Raw genomic sequence first — 21,682 nt, forward strand, 5'->3', positions numbered from 1 at the left:
TTTTAACTCGGAGTGTAGAAGGAGATAAAGAGATGACTGCAACCTCAACAAATATGGGATTGGGTTATACTTATTAAAACAATGTTTTGGGCGCTTGGGTGGCTCAGTGGGTTAAGCCGCTGCCTTCGGCTCAGGTCATGATCTCAGGGTCCTGGGATCGAGTCCCGCATCAGGCTCTCTGCTCGGCAGGGAGCCTGCTTCTTCCTCTCTCTCTCTGCCTCTCTGCCTACTTGTGATCTGTCTCTGTCAAATAAATAAATAAGACCTTAAAAAAATAAATAAAACAATGTTTTGTTTATTTGTTTGTTTGTTTGTTTTGTGCATTTGGTGGGATCTAGAAGAGAGATTTCATAGAACTGGGAATTACTTCTTCCAAATTTTGGTAGACTCAAACAGAAAGTTTTGTGCTTGTTCTCCCTATTTGGAAATTCTAGCTTAACTAAGAATTAAACTAATTTTTTAAAAGATTTTATTTATTTATTTAACAAGAGAAAGATCACAAGTAGGCAGAGAGATGGGCAGAGAGAGAGGGGAAAGCAGGGTCCCTGCTGAGGAGACCCCCCCCTTCCCCTCGCCCGATGTGGGGCTTCATCCCAGGACCCTGAGATCATGGCCTGAGCCGAAGGCAGAGGCTTAACTCACTGAACCACCCAGGTGCCCCACTAATTTGTATTTTTTAACATTTATTTTTGGTGAGTAATTATTATTTTCTCTGTTAGACTGTTGATGTAATTGAAGGTTGGTTAAGAAGGAGAGATAAAGATAATTGTAATTGTTCACTCTCAAATAGAGGGGAAAAACTGGATTTAATTCTGCAAACATTGTGCTATTTAAGATTTAAGAGCTGATAATCTTATGGGCTACCCTTGATTACATAACTAATTACTATGCCTTTTTCCATAAAAATAACAGATTGTATATTTTATGCAAAAATGTTACAAATATATCATTTGTTAAGTTTATAATAAAAATGTTATGAAACCTAAAATATAAACTTAAATCACAAAAATATAAAATAAGATAAACTTAAGAAAAATTAAATTGAAGAAGCAATAAAGCTGTCATGATCTAATTCTGTGGGAAAATACTTTTTATGAATATGTGAACATTTGCTATTTTCCCTAAGCAAATAATGGAATAGCGTATCTTTCAAACCTGTGTTCCTCATGAAAACTCCTAACAGACAGCAAGGAAGAATGAGCTCTCATTCTCTGTAACCAGAGTAATTAAAGATATTAATGCTCATTGGATACATTTCACTACTCTTATTAATTTTTATGGCTTAAGGTGCCCTAAGTAAGACATAATTAGTCTAAAGGCAAAAAATAAACTTCTAGCTTTGACTCTCATTAAGACTAAAGAATTGCTATGTTCTTACTTCTTTGTTCAAAGTAAGTAAATGATTATTTTCTGTTTCTGAGAATTAAATTCATATCTACTAGGAATGCCTATTTTGCCAGGGTTGTTAAAAATCTGTTGGGATTCTAGACTAACCATTTCAAAATGCTAATATTTTTTGAATATTCTGAATGTATTTTAGCTCTTGAATATTTGAGCACTGCGTTCTCAAGATTTTCTATCCTTGTTTCACATTTAAGTAATTACATTCTTAACATTGCAATATATTTTCATTATCCTCCTTATTTTATTTTATTTTATTTATTTTTATTTTTTTTTAATTTATTTATTTATTTTCGGCATAACAGTATTCATTATTTTTTCACCACACCCAGTGCTCCATGCAATCCGTGCCCTCTATAATACCCACCACCTGGTACCCCAACCTCCAACCACCCGTCAATTCAAACTCCTCAGATTGTTTTTTAGAGTCCATAGTCTCTCATGGTTCACCTCCCCTTCCAACTTCCTCCAACTCCCTTCTCCTCTCTTAACTCCCCATGTCCTCCATGCTATTTGTTATACTCCACAAATAAGTGAAACCATATGATAATTGACTCTCTCTGCTTGACTGATTTCACTCAGCATAATCTCTTCCAGCCCCGTCCATGTGGCTACAAAAGTTGGGTATTCATCCTTTCTGATGGAGGCATAATACTTCATAGTGTATATGGATCACATCTTTCTTATCCATTAGTCCGTTGAAGGGCATCTTTGTTCTTTCCATAGTTTGGCGACCGTGGCCATTGCTGCTATAAACATTGCGGTACAGATGGCCCTTCTTTTCACTACATCAGTATCTTTGGGGTAAATACCCAGGAGTGCAATGGCAGGGTCATAGGGAAGTTCTATTTTTAATTTATTATTATTTATTGGGTTTGGATATAAAAACTAATACATTAATTTGAAAATTGTTAATTATGTATCATATATACTGAATAATATAAAAATGTGATGATTTGGGAAAAATAGTGGGTCCGTGGAAGAACAGGTCATTAATATAAGCAAGGTGGCTTTAAGTCTTTCATGACTTAAAGGCAAATCTGTAACGTACCAAAATTTCTCACATGCCTAGGTAGATGTAGTATAAGCTCTGACAGCTGGCTTTTCTTTCTCGTAATGCAAGTGCTGACGTAAGCTGTGACTTGCAGGTGTTCGCTTGTAGGACGGCCTTCTGAAATACACACAGGGCCAGCCCCAAGACTAGGGGAGTCCAGGCCAGGTGCTGCCCTCCCAGACTCTAAGCTCCAAAGTAGCTCAGGCTCCTTTGGAGATCTTGGCTGATTTCTGTAATTGACGATTTAGGCTGCTGTTTTTTTTCTCCTCTTGTGTTCTTATGTTTTAAATTCACCAATTAAAAAGTGATCCCAGGGGGCACCTGGGTGGCTCAGTGGGTTAAAGCCTCTGCCTTCGGCTCAGGTCGTGATCCCAGTGTCCTGGAATCGAGCCCTGCATCCTGCTCTCTGCTCAGCGGGGAGCCGGCTTCCTCTTCTCTCTCTGCCTGCCTCTCTGCCTACTTGTGATCTCTGTCTGTCAAATGAATGAATAGAATCTTTGGGAAAAAAAAAAAAATTAAAAAAAAAAAAGTGATCCCGGGAAACCCTAGGCAGGCCCCTACCCTCCACCCCAATAAAAGCAGAACCTCAGGCCTTCACTCTCCCTGGCTCTTTCTATCCATGGCCTCACTGTGTGGCCCCAGGTGTGACATGTAATTTCCAGGACTTGTAAGTCATAAACCTTTCTTTTTTTTAATTTTCAAAGTCTCCTGCTGTAATATTGCTGAAGGTATCTTGCAATCATATTAAGAACCACAAAGGCTGGTCCGGCCCCAAGATTGGTTATCTGTAGACTGAGGCTGTACACAGCAGTAGAAATGGGTGCAAAACTCCTGGGTATTTACCCCAAAGATACAGATGTCGTGAAAAGAAGGGTCATCTGTACCCCAATGTTTATAGCAGCAATGGCCACGATCGCCAAACTATGGAAAGAACCAAGATGCCCTTCAACGGGCGAATGGATAAGAAAGATGTGGTCCATATACACTATGGAGTATTATGCCTCCATCAGAAAGGATGAATACCCAACTTTTGTAGCCACATGGATGGGGCTGGAAGAGATTATGCTGAGTGAAATAAGTCAAGCAGAGAGAGTCAATTATCATATGGTCTCACTTATTTGTGGAGCATAACAAATAGCATGGAGGACAAGGGGTGTTAGAGAGGAGAAGGGAATTTGGGTAAATTGGAAGGGGAGGTGAGCCATGAGAGACTATGGACTCTGAAAAACAATCTGAGGGGTTTGAAGTGGCGGGTGGGTGGAGGTTGGGGTACCAGGTGGTGGGTATTATAGAGGGCACGGATTGCATGGAGCACTGGGTGTGGTGAAAAAATAATGAATAATGTTTTTCTGAAAATAAATTGAAAAAAAAAAAAAAAAGAAATGGGTGCAAAAGCTGTCTGTTGGGGCATACCCTACTGGGCTGCATACCTATCTAATTCTGAACACCACCACATCCTACATTCCTTTGTATTTTCAGCCAAATAGAACTATCTTCTTTTTTTTTTTTTTAAATATTTCATTTATTTATTTGACAGAGAGAGATCACAAGTAGGCAGAGAGGCAGGCAGAGAGAGAGGAGGAAGCAGGCTCCCTGCCAAGCAGAGAGCCCGATGCGGGACTCGATCCCAGGACCCCGAGATCATGACCTGAGCCGAAGGCAGCAGCTCAACCCACTGAGCCACCCAGGCGCCCCAAATAGAACTATCTTCTTAGTGGGACAGAGTGTGACTTATGTTTTCAGGTTGCTGTCCTTATCTTCAGAGTTAAATTTTAACTTGAAGATTATGATGACCAAAACAATGGCCGTGATAGTTCTCAGGCTTCTGCTTGTTTTACATGTAGTTTGACCATCACTAATCGGTTTAGAATTCCACTACCATTTGAAGGAATTGTTTAAGGACCTCTATACAAGCCAGAAAAGAGGGGATGTTAATGTTTGTTAACGAGGATTTACACAATACACAGAAAGCAAAATGTAGGAAAACATGCACAGGACTCATACACAATAATTTCTGGAGAGTGAAGGAAGAAAAATTAGGTGGGGCTTTAATAGTAGGTGTAACTTTTTTTTTTTTACAAGGTCTGAAGAAAATTGGACAAAATATTTACATTTCTTTATTCTTAGGTTTGGGCTCAGAGGTGTTTTAACATATTACTTTTTGGTCTTTTGTCTATGTTTGAAATGTTTCAGAACTATTTTTTTTTTAATCCGTATATATGGTGAAATTCATTTTACTCCTAAACTCGATTTCCTCTGATTCAGTGTATCTCCAGAGATAACCCACATTCCCAGTCTCTTTTGTATCATCCCAGGGATCCTCAGAGCTTGTGTTGTCCAGTATATATAAACACTAGCTACATAAGGCTCTTGAGCATTATAAAATGGCTAGGCTAAATTGAGATAGGCTATTAGTGTAAAACACACAGTGGATTTTAATGATATATTGTAAAAAATAATGTCAATTATATCATTAATCCATTACATGTCAAACTAATAATATTTTGAGTATATTGAATTAAATAAAACATTTTAGTAAAATTGATTTTATCTGTTTCCTTTTACTTAAAAAAATGTGACTACCGGGAAATTAAAAATTGGATAAATTAAGTATTTTATCCACTATCATAAGGTACTTTTTATCAGAGTGAACTCTCACTGACTATAAACTTTCAGATTTTAACAACTATGCTATATTGATTTTTTTTTCAAAATACTTAGGCAGATATATTCAGACAGCAAAAGTGTTATGTTTGTATAAGCATAGTTTGAACAACTGACCAAGATTAGATTCCAACAATATCAAATTCAGAAGGAAACATGGTTTCTTTGGTACAGTATTATAATGACCAGGAATATCACTAGGCCATTGCTTTCCAGCCTGCTATAGGTCAAAATTACCTGCAGAGTGTTTTATGAATGGAGATTTCTAGGCCCAACCCTAGAATCTAGCTTTTTGTTGTTGCTGTTTGGCCTTTTTTTTTTTTTAAACACATTTTTTTTAATTGAGGTTAAGTAGATAAGAAAATCACAGTTATAATATGCATGGTTTCTCAATTTAAAAAAATATTTTTGTACTTGAGAAGAGCCTTTTTATAATTAATGCATATATGTATGAAATTATGAACATTTGGCTAATGAAAATTTTAATCCTTTGCTCTTCTGCAATATTTGTTGATAAAGAGATAATCATTGTATTATGCTTCAAAAACCATGAAAATAAATCGATAAAAGCCATAGGAATGAATTTGAAATGTGCTTAAATAATATTCCATTCATTTTCAGATTAATTTTTTAAAGACTGACATGGAAAGAAAGAGCAAAATGATCCGAGATCTCCAGAATGAGGTAAGATATTTTTCAGGCAAATTCTGTATATAAATCAAAGCATAGATACAAACCTACTTATAGACTTGCAACAGCTTTTGGAATATTGATCACATGCCAATTTCGCCTTCAGTTATGTACCAATGGAAAGGAATTGCAATGTCAAGAATTTCAAAGAGTAGATAATCCCACTTTTATATATTTGATGGTGTTATTAGTTCATACCTCTCTAGTTCATTTTCCCATTTAATTATACTTTGCTTGTGCTAATATTAAAAAATATTTTTCATTTCATAAATTCATCTGTCTACCCAATGACATTACAGGAGCCGAAGAAGAAGGCTAGCTAGAAATTGACCTCATGCTAGGAAGAGCCAAACTGGAATGAAAAATTTATTTAGGATTATCTTAAAGTAATGTAGAGTTGAACAGAAATAAGCTGGAACAGCTTTTATTAGAACCTTTAAATTCAGAGAACCCTACAAAATACGTATTTTCTTTGTCTTATTATACAACTACTTTATTTTCTATAATTCCTCTGCCACATTTCTCTTTCCACCTTTTTTCTTGAATGCAGTTAGTTAATTAGGACTATGAAACCATGACTAATTAATGAAACATTTTCCTTGACCAGTCTCACTAATTATGTTTATTTTGAATCCCAAGTCAATCACTTTAGAGTTTCCTACTTTCTTTTTCCTTCTCTCATTCCTTCGTTTGTCCATACCTTCTTTTTATTTTTTGAGACACTTAAACAATAGATAAACCTCATTATTCACATTATTCCTTAAATGATTTCCACTTTGATATCAAGTTTAAAAAATAGACTTTACAAATGTTTTGGTATCAAACATTCATCATCAGGACTCTGATTATGACATTAAAATGGCCTATCAGATGTGCATGTGCAAAGAATGAAAAGATATTTTAAACAGCTTTCTGATGATTCTCTTGTAGTTTAATTTTCTTCTAATGGGTTATTCTTCTGAGTGGTATTGTTTTGTTTTGTTTTGTTTTAGAGTGGGAGAAAGCGGGGATGGGAGGGATAGGTAGAGGAGAGAGATTTAAGATTTCAGCTGTCCCTTGGAGTGGGAAAAATACTCTGACCTTTTAAAAAGCAAATGCAGTGTGGGGCAGAAAGTTTTGAGTTACAGCCCTCTGCTTTTCTGCTTATTTTCTCTTCCATGGAACATGCAAGTCAAATCTATTCCCCCACAGTGTATTTCTTGGAACAGAATCACCACAGTAGGAATTAATGGTGGAATGATGCCAGTAAAGTTTTTAAAATTGTTTTGGTTTATGTGTAATTTTTTCCTAACATGTTAAGGTTTGAAGCAGTCAGGGGGAAACCTTATTACATTTTAGAGAACTCTTAACAAATCCAAGGGAATAGGAAAATATACAGAAGAACCTCCCTTTAGTGTTGATAGTGGCAGTTAGGTGCCTTCAAAACATTTTAAAAAAAAATTGCTTTTCAGTGCACCAAGTTATCTGATTGAGCTGTAAGTATAGAAGATTCTGTTAGGACTTTCCCCCTGCATTAAAAAAAGAGATTAATGAAAAGTATGCCTTACGTTTTAATTTTTGTGATAAAGTGCTTTATTAGAAGAAATTCCCTTTAGGATCTTCATCTCAGAGGATGAAATACTAAATCTTAACTGGAAGGCTACAAATGATTGACTATGGTATTTGGGAAAAAATAAGAAATATCATATTATGGCTATGTTTTTATTGATATCATCATTATGTTCTTAATGCTATGATTACAAAGTTCCATGGTAAGGGGTCTTTCCCAGTGATTGTCTTCCTGTATATCCTGTGTTTTCAGTGTATAATTTTGTACAATGTTAGATTTCCTACAACGTAAAATTTGATTTTATAATAGATATATCACCAGCTTTCTAGTAATTTCCTAATCTGTCTCTGTTTTATTTTGTTTTGATTTGTAGGAAGTCTAGTATGGCTACCTTAAATTATTTATTTTCATTATAGAAGTGTAACTGATGTGCAACATTACATTAGTTTCAGTGTGTGACACCGTGATTCTACAATTCTCTACATTCCTCAGTGCTCAGTGTAATAATTGGTCATCATCCGTCACCACACAACTGTTACAATATTATTGACTACATTCCCTATGCTGTATGTTTTATCTCCGTGACTTAATTTATTTTGGAACTGGAAGTTTGTACCTCTTACTTGTTTCATCTACTTCATCCTTTCCCCCACGCACCTCCCCTCTGGCAATCACCAGTTTGTTCTCTGTATTTTAGAGTCTGTTTTTGTTTGTTTGTTCATTTGTTTATGTGTTTTTAGATTCTCCATAAATGGAAAACCATATGGTATTTGATTTCTCTGACTTATTTCACTTAGCACAACATGCTCTAGGTCCATCCAATGTTGTCACAAATGGTAAGGGCTCATTCCTTTTCATGGCTGAGTAATATTCTATTATATATGTATACCACATCTTCTTTATCCATTCATCTATCAGTGGACACTTAGATTGCTTCCATATCTTGGCTATTGTATATAATGGTACAATAAACATAGAAGTGCATATATCTTTTCTTTTTTTTTTTTAAAGATTTTATTTATTTATTTGACAGAGAGAGATCACAAGTAGGTAGAGAGGCAGGCAGAGAGAGAGGAAGGGAAGCAGGCTCCCTGCTGAGCAGAGAGCCCGATGTGGGACTCGATCCCAGGACCCTGAGATCATGACCTGAGCCGAAGGCAGCGGCTTAACCCACTGAGCCACCCAGGTGCCCAAAGTGCATATATCTTTTCAAATTAGTGTTTTCATTTTCTTTGGGTAAATAATCCACAGTGTAATTATTGGGTCACATGGTAGTTCTAGTTTTGGAACTTTCATACTTTTTTCTTCAGTGGCTGTAGCAATTTATATTTCCACCAAAAGTGCCTGTAATTTCTCCTTTCTCCACATCCTCACCAATACTTGTTATTTCTTAATTTTTTGATACTAGCCATTCTGACAGATATGAGGTGGTATCTCATTGTAGTTTTGTTTTGCATTTTTCTGATGAATAGTGATGTTGAGCATCTTTTTATGTATCATTTGTATTCAGATTCTCTGCCAATTTTTTTAATCAAATGGTTTATCTTTTTGGTTTTGAGTTCTATAAGTTCTTTGTGTATTTTGCATATTAATCCCTCATTGGATATATCATTTGGAAATATCTTCTTCCATTCAGTAGGTTACCTTTTTGTTTTCTTGATGGTTTCCTTTGCTGTGTAAAAGCTTTTTATTTTGATGTAGTCCCAGTAGTTTACTTTTGGATTGGTTTCCTTGCCAGAGGAGACATACCCATAAACATGTTGCTAGGGGTGATATCTAAGAGATTACTACCTATGTTTTTCTAGTTTTTAATTTATTTTTGTGTATGATTTAAGAAAGTGGTCCAGTTTTATTCTTTTGCATGTAGCTGTCTAGTTTTCCCAACACTATTTATTGAAAAAACTGTATTTTCCTTATTGTATATTCTTGACTCCCTTGTCATAGATTACTCAACCATATAAAAATGGGTTTATTTCTGGACCCTTTATTCTGTTCCATTGATTTATGTATTGGTTTAAATGTGATTTATTTATTTTATTGTTTTTGTGCTGATACCATCCTGTTTTGTTTATTATAGTTTTGTAATATATCTTGAAATCTGGGACTTTAATACTTCCAGCCCTGTTCTTCTTTCTCAAGATTGTTTTGACTATAAAGTTTTTTGTGGTTCCACTATTTTAGGTTATTTGTTCGAGCTTTGTGAAAAAAGCTACTGGTATTTTGATAGGGATTACATTAAACCTGTACATTGTTTTAGGTATTATGGGCATTTTAACAATATTAATTCTTGCAATCCATGAACATGGTAAGTCTTTGCATTCTTTTTTATCATTTTCAGTTTCTTTCATCAATGTCTCATAGTGTACTGAGTATAGGTCTTTCACCTTCTTGGTTAAATTAATCCTAGATATTTTATTCTTTTTGATGAAATTATAAATGGGATTGTTTTCTTAATTTCTTTCTTCTACTTCATTATTAGTGTATGGAAACACAACAGACTTCTGTACTTTGATTTTATATCCTGTGATCTTACTGAATTCACTTAACAGTTTTAGAAATTTTTTTGTAGAGTCTTTAGGGTTTTCTATATGTAATATTGTGTTATTCTGCAAATAGTGATAGTTTGGCTTTTTCCTTACCAGTTTGGATGCCTTTTTACTTCTTTTTCTTGTCTGATTGCTGCAGCTAGGACTTCAGGTACTATGTTGAATAAAAGTAGTGAGAATGGACATCATTGTCTTGTTTCTGATCTTAGAGGAAGAGATGTCAGTTTTCCACCTTCGAGTATAATACTAGGTGTGGGTTTTTCATTATGGCCTTTATTATGTTGAGTTATTTGCCTGCTAACTGTGCTTTGCTGAGGATTTTTATCATGAATTTATATTATACTTTGTCAAATGCTTTTTCTGTATCTGTTGAGATGATCATATAGCTTTTATCCTTCCTCTTGTTAATGGAACATACTACATTGACTGATTTGTGAATAATGAACCACTCTTGCATTCCTGGAATAAATTCCACTCTATTGTGGTAAATGAGATTTTAATGTGTTTTTGAATTGTGTTTGCTAATATTTTTTAAAGATGTTATTTATTTATTTGTCAGAGAGGGAGAGAGCGCACAAGCAGGGGGTGCAGCAGGCAGAGGGAGAAGCAGGCTTCCCACAGAGCAAAGAACCCAATATGGGACTCAATCCCAGAACCCTAGGACCATGGCCTGAGCTGGAGGCAGATTCCTTAATGAACTGAGCCACCCAGGTGTCCCTGTTTGCTAATATTTTGTTGAAAATTTTTATATCTGTGTTCTTCAGAGATATTGGCTTATAGCTTTTTTTTGTTTGTTTGTAGTGTTTTTATCTGCTTTTGACAGTAATGTTGGCCTTGTAGAGTGAATTTGGAAGTTTCTCTTCCTCTTCTGTTTAATCTAATAACTTAAGAAGAATAGGTGTTAACTCTCTTAAAAAAATATGTGATACAGAACTCATAAAATGAGTAGGGAAGGAGCTCCTCTTATTCTATTACCTAGAAAACTTTGTTTAACATCTGGGTCATTGCTTTCTTAAATATCTGCTGGATTTCGCTGGTCAATGCTTGTCAGCCCACTGTGTGGTGGTTGTACTGTCGTTTGGTGGGAAGTGTATCTCTTGGAGATTTAATTTCTTTAAATAAATTTATTTTAGGCAGATTAAAAAATATATATATGTGTGTATATAAATATACTCACATATATATATATATATATAGTAGTATTCATCTGTGAAGCATCTGGTCCTGGACTACATGTGTTTCCTACATGTTTGTTCACGATTTTTTGATTATCTGGTTTTGATATCTCATATAATCCATTTTGGGCATTCAATTGCTTATTTTATATTTGGTTATTATGTGGCTGGAACAAATATAAAAATTTGCACCAAAAATAAAACAAAGAAACAAAAAAACTCAGTCTCCTTTTTCTTACTTCCATATATATGATAACTTCATTATCATGTGATATAACTAATCTCATGGACTCCAAAGCTTAAAGTCTCTTTGACTTTGTACTTCCCAAACACCCTCTCTCCTCTCTTCTAATTTTCTTTAAAATTATTCATTTTACCCCCTAGAATAAAATAAGTTTATCTATAATTTTCTTAGACATAAAAAATGCTCAAGGTATGCATAGGATAGTAGATAGGTGTTGAAATATTAGACAAATTAGACATTGTGACAACTGTCTTTGATTAGTCAAATCTCCTAATAAAATGTGTGATTTTGATAATATCCAGGACTTTTTAAAGGAATACATAGTTGGTAATACTTAATTTAAAGAAAACATAGTCTGTCATCAGACTATGGAGATAAATGGGAAGGAAGAGAGTGAAAAAAACAAAAGGGTAGGAGGGAAGTAGGCTGAAAATGCCCATCCTCCCCGCAACTATGTTTTATAATGTTTTTTGTAAGATAGATTCTTATGATTGATTATTTTCCTGAGACTCATTCAGGATGGTCCAGAGTAAGGATAAAATAAATAATCACACTAATAATAATAATAATAACAACAACAACAACAAGATGAAGAGCTATAAAAGTAGGCCTCCCTCTGCCCAGGGATAGAGATCAGAAATTTGTCAACGCTACTCTGTCTCAGTGGCAGGTGTTCCCTCTCACCGTTAGCTCCATTTTTTTTTTTCTTTTTAGTCTCTCAATTCTTTTGCTCATCTACTTATTGCATGACTTGTATAGTTTAACCTGACTCTGAAATACTAATGCAACTCCTCTAGCTTCTACTAATAACTGACTTGATCTCTTTTTATGTTTGGTTTTATTATTCTTGTTATAAGTGCTGGCAGAAAATTCTTGTCACAGGTCAAGTCACTCACCAATCTGTAGATTTCCCAGTAATTCCAAGGAGCCATTGACATTTCCAGGATTATGAGGAATAGAACATGTGTTTTTAGATGCAGTGTATCAGTTGCTGTTCTCAGTTGTGACAAAAAGAATTATCTGATGAGAAGAAAAGAATTTATTAAGTCATATAGAGATCACAGAAAGTTGTTAGGAGAACTGGAGAGATAGCTTGTAGACTGAGCTTCAGGAATAACCATAATACACCCCAGAGCTGGTTGTCTTAAGGCAAAGGCTACCTCTGCCAACAGCAGGAAGCTGCCAGCCAGCTTGATGCCCCCATCCCTGTGGGCTCTGGTATCATATAGCCCTATCTCTTGAGCATTAGACAATGGATAATATCTGTCCTGTTTTCTCATGTAATAGGACATGTAATTTCTGTATCTACATAGATATCACAGGGATCATGTCTGATTAGCAAAGACTAAGTCATGTCTTCCCTGGTGCTATAATGAACTTTAAAAACAGAGGAGATTTGTTTGTTTTATTTCTAATTTGTTTGCTTTAGTTTTTCCTCAGAGATACGAGTTTAACGCTATGGATAACATTCACATTGTGGAAGCAGCTTTCCAAAATTTGGTAGCCTGTGTATTAACAACGTTTCTTAATAAAGGTTTAAAGTCCATGATACCCAGCTTTAGTAAATGGCAGACCATCACAAGGGTTCTGAATACTTACTGTAAGTACCAATGACAGACCATTCAGTTATGCATGTGTGTATGTGACAATATCTTTTGTGTATAAATGGCATCTTACCTATCCTTATAATGTGACTTTAACTTTGCTTTTCTCTGGATTATTTCCTCAGTTAGATGCTGACTTTTGAAGTTAGAATCCTACCATTTCTAAAATACTGTAATTCACATTTTTGGCATACAAAAGGAACAGAGGGCCAGGACTCTGTGCAGTAAGAATAAATTAAGACCACACTTTGGTCTATTCTTAGCACCAGAAAGTTAAATGAGTTGAGTAAACATTGGACAATACCTCAACATTTGGAAATTGAAGTTGCTTTCCCTAATTTGCTATTCTATACAGTAGAGATGCTTAGAGATCCCATAAAATGGAAAGATTGGTATCAGAGATTCTCTGACCATCCTGAAATTATAAGGTAATAAAAAAAGTATAGATACATATGTGCATTTTTCAGAGGAGAGGGTTTCGATTCTCAGAGAGAGTCTGTGGCTGAAACAAAAATAGTAAAGGTCAGTAACTAGTGCTCTAGAGAAATCTCTAGTAAATTTTAAGAAGAAAACCCATTTTGGTTCAACTCTATGACTGTTAATCTCTGTAAAATATATTATTCCATCTTCCTGCCTCAGTAAACACACTCAAGTGAAGCTGATGGGTTATTTCATAATGTGACAGCATCCTTCAGGGTCCTCATTCTGAAAGCGGGCCCTCATGGCTGTCTGCAGATGGATAGGTGTGAAGTTTGAGTCCAGGACATGCCTGAGATGTTTTTAAGTAATTCCATTAGAGTCTTTCACTTGATTCCTGCTGGTTTGCCTTTTTTAAGTGCTTAGTTCTGTGGCTCGTTGTGTACCCAGTCGGTAAAGTTTTCCCATCTACATTAAGTCCTAGGGCTCCCATAATAAAGGACCACCTACTGGCTGGCTTAAAACAACCAAAGTTTACTCTTTCACGCTTCTTAACGCCAGAAGTCTAAAATCAAAGTGCCAGCAGAGCAGTGTTCCTTCTGAAGATTATAAGGAATAATCCTGCCTTGCCTCTTTCTAGTTTCCCGTGCCTCCAGGCGATCCTTGACATTCTTTGGCTTCTCAAGAATCTCACCTTCTTGTCTTCATATGGCCTTCTTGATGACGTGTGTTCTCTCCTCTTCTTGTACAGACACACCAGTTACTGAATTTAGGACCCACCCTAATCCAGTATAACTTGTGTGTTTTGTTTTGTTTTGTTTTGTAAGATTTTATTTATTTATTTGACAGACAGAGACCACAAGTAGGCAGAGAAACAGGCAGAGAGAGGAGGAAGCAGGCTCCCTGCTGAGCAGAGAACCCGATGTGGGGCTCGATCCCAGGACCCTGAGATCATGACCTGAGCCAAAGGCAGAGACTTAACCCACTGAGCCACCCAGGCGCCCCTATAACTTGGTTTTTATTTAATTATATGTGCAAAGATCCTATTTCCAAATAAGGTCACATTCTGAGGTTCTAGGTGATATGAATTTGATACTTTTCAAACCAATCCACAATCAATGGCTTAGGTAAATTTCTTAGGCATTAAAAAAAAAAGAAGAAAAGAAAAAAGAAACAGGGCAAGGAGGGAACATTTTATTAGGTGCAAGTCTTAGGCATTTTTTGACAGGGAAAGAGCAAACATTTTATTACATAAAGATCTGTCAATGGAAGTACTCTAATATTTTTTATTTAGAAGCACATATGAGATTTATTTATATATTCATTTCTAGAATAAATATCTTAATTCCTAACATTGTCCCAGCATTGTGCTGGATTTTTAAAGGATATAAATATTACCAATTTAAGTCATACAAAATAATATTTGTCGACAAGGAGCATACAGAACAGAATTTAAGAGGCACCTGGGAGGCTCAGTCAGCTGTGTCTGACTCTTGATTTTGGCTCCGGTCATGGTCCCACAGCCCTCAGGCTCTGTGCTCAGCTTGGAGGCTGTTGAGCTTGAGATTCTCTCTCATCCTTTGCCCCTTCCCACTCATGCTTTCTCTCTCCCCGTCTCTCTCTCAAAATAAATAAATAAGATCTTAAAAAAACAATTTAGTAATATCATTTTTGCACATAAGACACATTAATAATTATGAAAATTACATGAATAATCATAATAAACAGATTGAAATAATAATTTTTTTTCTAAAGATTTTATTTATTTATTTGACAGACAGAGATCACAAGTAGGCAGAGAGGCAGGCAGAGAGAGAGGGGGCGCTGAGCAGAGAGCCCAATGCAGGGCTCGATCCCAGGACCCTGGGATCATGACCTGAGCTGAAGGCAGAGACTTAACCCATTTAGCCACCCAGGTGCCCCGAAATAATAATTTTTTCAATAAAATACTGTAAGGGTGCAGATGAGGGCAATGCCCTCATTGAATACTTTACTGGGGAGGTGACTTCTGAGAGAAAGGAAAGGATTCAAATTTATATCTATTCACAACAAAGAAAGTAAACATTAAAAAAAAAAAAGCTTGATTTTGGGGCTCTTGTTGGCTCAGTCATTAAGTGTCTGCCTTCAGCTCAGGTCATGATCCCAGGGTCTTGGTTTTGAGCCCCACATCAGGCTCCCTGCTCAGCAGGAAACTAGCTTCTCCCTCTCTCCCTTCCCCTGAACATGCATGCTTTCTCTCTCTCTCTCTAATAAATAAATAAATATTTTTAAAAATAAAGATTATTAGCTATTTATTGGCGTGAAGAAAGCAGTTAATTTATACTTGTAGCTGAGTCAAATTTCACGCCAGCTTACTCGCAAATCACATATGTGTTTTTAGCATCCAGATCAATACTGTAGGTATGTGTCACAGGAAGACATTGGGGCAGCCAATCTAATAAAGCCAAAGTATAATACACGGAAAAATAAATCTGAAAATTTCCTCAGATACAAGTACATCAGTGATCTTTCTGCTTTGCAAGGACATATAATTCTTACTCAGCATTTCAGAGGTAAGCCAAAAGTACTGCCTTATGGGAGATTACAATCTACCTTAAATTTTATTTTATTTACTGTTAAAATCAATTAATTCTGCCAAGTTCTAATTTGCTACATCAGAATGTTGGCTATATACCTATATCTAAAATTGTATGCAATTTTAGAAATGATTCTCAATTGAAATTGTGTGACTTGTGCCCATGGAAGGAACTGGGTCACTGTTTCTGTTTTCTGATAGGGGGATAGCTGATGTTCTCTGTCATGCTTCAAGTAAAGCAGAAAGTTTGATTTCTTAATTTCATTTTTTATAAATAAACATTATGTTTTTTATATGCCTCAGAATATTAATTTTATAAATGAAGAAGCAATGCATGTAAGACATTTAGTACATATTTAGCTCTTCACATTTGGAAACTTCACATGTGGAAATTATCAATTATAATTATCATTATAATTGCTATCACTGGGATCCGAAGTAAAATTAGTTTATCAGTAAGTAATGCTATGCACCAATAAATATTTGCTTACAAAAGGGTTCTAAACATACAACTCCGTATTTCTCTTAAATAAAAACACCAAAGTCAGATATTACTCTACTTCTCTAATTTTTGGATAGTCTTATTCCATCTCTCAAAATATCTCTCTCCATATGGCAGATGAGAAGGCCAAGAACCATGTGATTAACATCCTACCAGTTTAGAAACAATAGCCAAATGAGACAGCCCTTTCAGTCTGTACCAGCAGAAAAATTCCAGAGAAGATTCTGAATTACTCACGTGCCTGGGACACTCACCATGGCCAAGGGAAGGGGTGCTTTATTTGGCTGTGAATGAGTCACATTTCTGCCCTATTGAAAACAGATGGATTTCCTACAGGGAAGAAAAGTTCATTGCAAAAGAGTGAGTAGATATTAGACTCATACAATGTATCCAGAAAGCCACTGAATACATTTATCACTCCCTGTTATCCTCACTCATTTTCTTACTATCCCTCAGATCAGAGCCTGTAAGTAATTTTAATCATTTCAGGTCCCAAGTCATGCACAATGTATTTGCATCACCATATTTTTGTTAGCAATGCTCCCTTGCAAATAATTCCACCCTCATTCCAAACATATTAAGTGTCTTCACTCTTCTCATTTTTATATTTACTTGCTACATTCAAATTTTCAGTAAAAATGGCACTAGGGAAACTTTAGTCCTATAACACCAGGTAAATGATCATCTCTATCTCTGTGCCTGGAAGGAAACGGTAGGAACTGCTTTGTTTTTAATTGCCAGAGGTACATTATTATGTTGTATTTGCTACTCTGTCCCTCCTTCTCTCCATTACCACCTCCTTTGTGCATCATGGATACATCATTATTCCTGGAACCTTTGTGCCTACCCAGCCTTTATGTCCAAACTTGAAATGGGGTTTATCCCTTCTATGACAACTTAACATGTTAAGTAGTCTTTACTCAAGGACATAGACTGGGATATCCAAGGGCGAAGAAGCTACAACTAGTTAGAGGTGTGAGAAAAGGAAATGTGTGAGGGGAATCCATTTAAAGAAACTGGAGAAGGGATGCCTGTGTGGCTTGGTGGGTTAAGGCCTCTGCCTTCAGCTCAGGTCATGATCCCGGGGACCTGGGATAGAGCCCTGCATCGGGCTCTTTGCTCGCAGGGAGCCTGCTTCCTCCTCTCTCTCTGCCTACTTGTGATCTCTGTCTGTCAGATAAATAAATAAAATCTTAAAAAAAAAAAAAAAGAAAAGAAATTGGAGAAGATGGAATGATTGACAAGGAGAAAAAACATATCTAAGTAATGGCTTAAAATTTATTAATATACACATAATATCCCAGTTAATACATAATGGAAATGCATATGACATGAGTTTGTAAGTTTTGTGTTAGTATTATCTTCAGAATTACTACATGGGATAGCTATGCCTCTGAGAACTTTAAAAAATCAGAAAAACTCACTTAAATTTTTAACTCTGAACACAATGGGATCAGGTTCTTTATTCTCTTAATAATTTGGATATGTAAAAACTAATTATAGGAATTATTCCGTGGGGGAAAAGTGGTATGGTAAATGACTATTTTCTGAGATCATCATTGTATAGCTTCATTTTAAAAAGCAATGGTGTGTCCAGAATAGACCATTGTTTTAACAGCAAAATAACAAATTTATTTGTACTGCATCTGAATCAAAAGTATAAAGCTACAATTTAAGACAATATATAGTTTTGTTCTAAAGATCCATGAGTAATAGAAAAATCTCTGACCCCTCCTCCTGATTTTTGTTTTCTTTTTTTTTTTTTTTTAAAGATTTTCTTTATTAATTTGACAGAGAGAGATCACAAATAGGCAGAGAGGCAGGCAGAGAGAGAGAGGAGGAAGCAGGCTCCCTGCCGAGCAGAGAGCCCGATGCGGGACTCGATCCCAGGACCCTGAGATCATGACCTGAGCCGAAGGCCACTGCCACTGAAGGCCATAACCTACTGAGCCACCCAGGCGCCCGATTTTTGTTTTCTTTATAACAGCTAACATTTCTTGAATTATATTACATAATTTATTGATTTACTTGTTCATGGTCATTCTCTACTTTCATTTTTTTTTTTTTTTTGTAAAAACACTTGATGTGTTGGGAATGCAAAATGGTAGCCATTTTAGAAGACAGTTTGGCTGTTTCTCACAAAATCAAACATACTCCTACATATGATCCAACTATCACTTCCCTGATATTTATCAAAAGAATTGAAAACTTACATCAACATAAAAACTTATACATGGATGTTTATAATAGGTTTATTCAAAACACCAAAACCTGGACAGAACCTTCCTTTGACAGATTGATCTATTCATATACTGACATAATCCAGACAGTGGAATATTACTCAGCACTACATGAACTTTCAAGCTGTGAAAAGACACAAAGGAAACTTAAGCACATATTACTAAATGAAAGAAGCCAGTCTGAACAGGATACATGCTATATGATTCCAACTATATGGCATTTTGGAAAAGGCAAAAGTATGGATACAGTGAAAAGACCAGTGGCTATTAGACCAGGAGTTAGAGAGGAGAACAGAGATGAACAGGCAGAGCACAGGAGATCACTAAGAATAGATTGCTCTGCATGATACTGTTATGGATACATTTTGTTATACATTTTTCCACCCATAAAATTTATAACATAAGAGTGAACCCTAATGTAAATTATCAACTTTGAGTCATAATGATGTATCAGTGTAGGTTCAGCAGTTGTAACAAAGGTGCCACTCTGGTGGGGAGAGACTATGTACAAGTGGAACCTTCCTCTAGTTTTGGTGTGAAATTAAAACTGCTCTGAAAACACACACATCATGTAATCTATCTTTTTAACAAATTTTATGTGCACAGTACAGTATTTTTTTTTATTTTATTTTTTCAGTGTTCCAAAATTCATTGTTTATGCACCACACCCATTGCACCACAGTACAGTATTATTAACTAAATGCATGTTTACTTTTTTAATATAAGATATAAGAACAGGAACATTATCTTTGTTTAACATTAGATCCTCTGTATATTTAATGAAACATAATAAGAATTTGGTAGGTTATTTGTTGAGTGAATAATAAATATTGCTTATGTAGCTTCTATTTATATAAATTATATAGGATGGGTCACTGTCCATAATTCATAGGAATGAAAGTCTCTGAAATTATGAGAAGTATCCCTTAAATCAAAATCATACAGAATCAGAAAACCTCATATTGATTACAGATCACTCAAACTTGCTCCCCTGTCTTTTACGTGTGGGGCTTCAAGGCAAGGTATTGTACTTCGATTACCGACACGCTGCACCAAAAGAGAGAACAAAAGCATGAAAGTTAGAAATCACCAAGGGAAAAAAGAAAGAGAGGAAGGGAGGGGAGAAGGGAGGAAGGAAGCAATAACAAAAATACTTCACTTGGGCTTGTTACTGAGTGAAGTTTCCACCAGCATCTCAAACTTAACTGTGTTGCTTTGAAGAAGTCACGACTTTCTCGAGGGTTATTGGTTAAAGTAAGGGATTTGGATCAAGTGATTCCCATGGTTCCTTAAATTCCAGCTTCAGGATTCTAAGTTTGTAAGTTCTTACTCTGTAGAAACAACACAAAGCTCTGAGTTAACAATGTTTAACTATTAAAGTCAAGATAAATTCCAAGAGGATGGCTATTAATATTTCAAACAAATACCTAAGGGACTATAAACTGTCTTTGGGTTTGCTTAGAGCTTCTCAGAATATTCTAGGAGTGTTTTTAAAAAGTTGAATGTCAGACTAGGCTGGGCCCTAATACGTGTCATAAAGAAGTACAACATGCATAGTTATCTGGTGATCTACCAAGATTATTTTTATTTTTATCATTTTTATTTTTTATTAACATATAATGTATTATTTGTTTCAGGGGTACAGGTCTGAATCGTTAGCCTTACACAATTCACAGCACTCACCGTAGCACATACCCTCCCCAATGTCTATCATCCAGCCATCCCTCCAGCAGCCCTCTTGTTTCCTGAGATTAAGAGTCTCTATGATTTAAAGGTTTCTTCTTTCAATCTATATTTGAGGTGGGAAAATATTATTTTTTTAAAAGTTGATTAAAAACATTATGTTAGAGTTTATTTCTAGTGAGTGTGCAAATTCACAGAGTGTTAGAAATATTTTGAGACAATTACTTAGGCAATTACAAATTATTCTCCCCCTCAGACATATAGAAAACATGAATGCTTAGAAGCATTAGTAGGTGTCATGGATAATAAGAAAGTTGCCAAGTTGAAATAGAGACAGAAAAAATATACCAGCTTCAAATCACATCTTAAACACTATTTGTGATACCTTTGTGTTCTAATTATTTAACTAAACACACTGTATTACCCCTACCTCAAGTTGTTATGAGGGTCAAATAAAATAATAGTTATGAGAACAGCTACCATTGTGCCCCTCCCTGTTCTTCCTAAAAATGTTACCTATTAATATATGGCTGTTCACAAACCAAACATATGATATAGTCTTTAATCAGTTTTTATGTGGAAAATACAGGTAGTAGGCTGAAACATGGCCCAAAGATAGTAGTTCCTAATCCCTGAAAACCGTACATGTTACCTTATAAAGAAGAGTCTCTACACGTGTGATTAAGTTAAGGATCTTAAGATGGTGAGCTTATCATGATTTATTCTGGTAGAATCTAAATGTATTCACATGTGTCCTTATTTGACATACTTGTAGAGAGGTGTCTGTGTGAGGACAAAGTAGTGAGAGATCTGAATATGCTGGCTTTGAAGATTAGAAAGATGCAGCCATCAGTCAATGAAGGCCAGCAGCCATGAGAGACTGGAAAAGGCAAGGAACACACTCTCTCCTAGGGCCTCTGGAAGGAGCTCAACTCTACAGACACCATAATATTGGCCTGTTGACTTTTTTGTTGGGAGGGAGGTGGTATCTTTCATTTTTTAAATTTCAGTTTTAAATGCAAGTATAATTACAGTGTCCTCTTACTTTCAGGTATACAGTATAATAATTCAGCAACTTTGTAACATTTCTCAGTGCTCAACAATTAACTCTTAATCCCCATAATGTACTTCATCCCTCACCGCCCGCCACCAGCCTTCTGGTGACTACTAGTTTTTTCCCTGTATTTAAGAGTCTGGGTTTTTTGTTTTTGTTTTTGGTCTATTTTGTTTTTTTGTTTTGTTTCTAAAATTCCACATATGATTGAAATCACATGGCATTTGTGTTTCTCTATCTGACTTATTTCACTTAGCATTATACCCTGTAGGTGCATCCATGTT

General features: G+C 35.7%; 1 protein-coding gene across 1 annotated transcript in view; it reads left to right on the forward strand.

Annotated features, from left to right (window-relative positions):
• The window catches only part of LUZP2 (leucine zipper protein 2), a 467,898-nt gene that overhangs the window by 221,843 nt on the left and 224,373 nt on the right, over positions 1–21,682 (forward strand). The window contains exon 5 of the mRNA XM_044258974.1: positions 5,741–5,803. Coding sequence (XP_044114909.1) covers positions 5,741–5,803 — 63 coding nt within the window. The remainder of the gene's footprint in view (positions 1–5,740; positions 5,804–21,682) is intronic.

Source organism: Neovison vison, chromosome 7, assembly GCF_020171115.1.
Source record: "Neovison vison isolate M4711 chromosome 7, ASM_NN_V1, whole genome shotgun sequence".
NCBI classification, from domain to species: Eukaryota; Metazoa; Chordata; class Mammalia; order Carnivora; family Mustelidae; genus Neogale; species Neogale vison.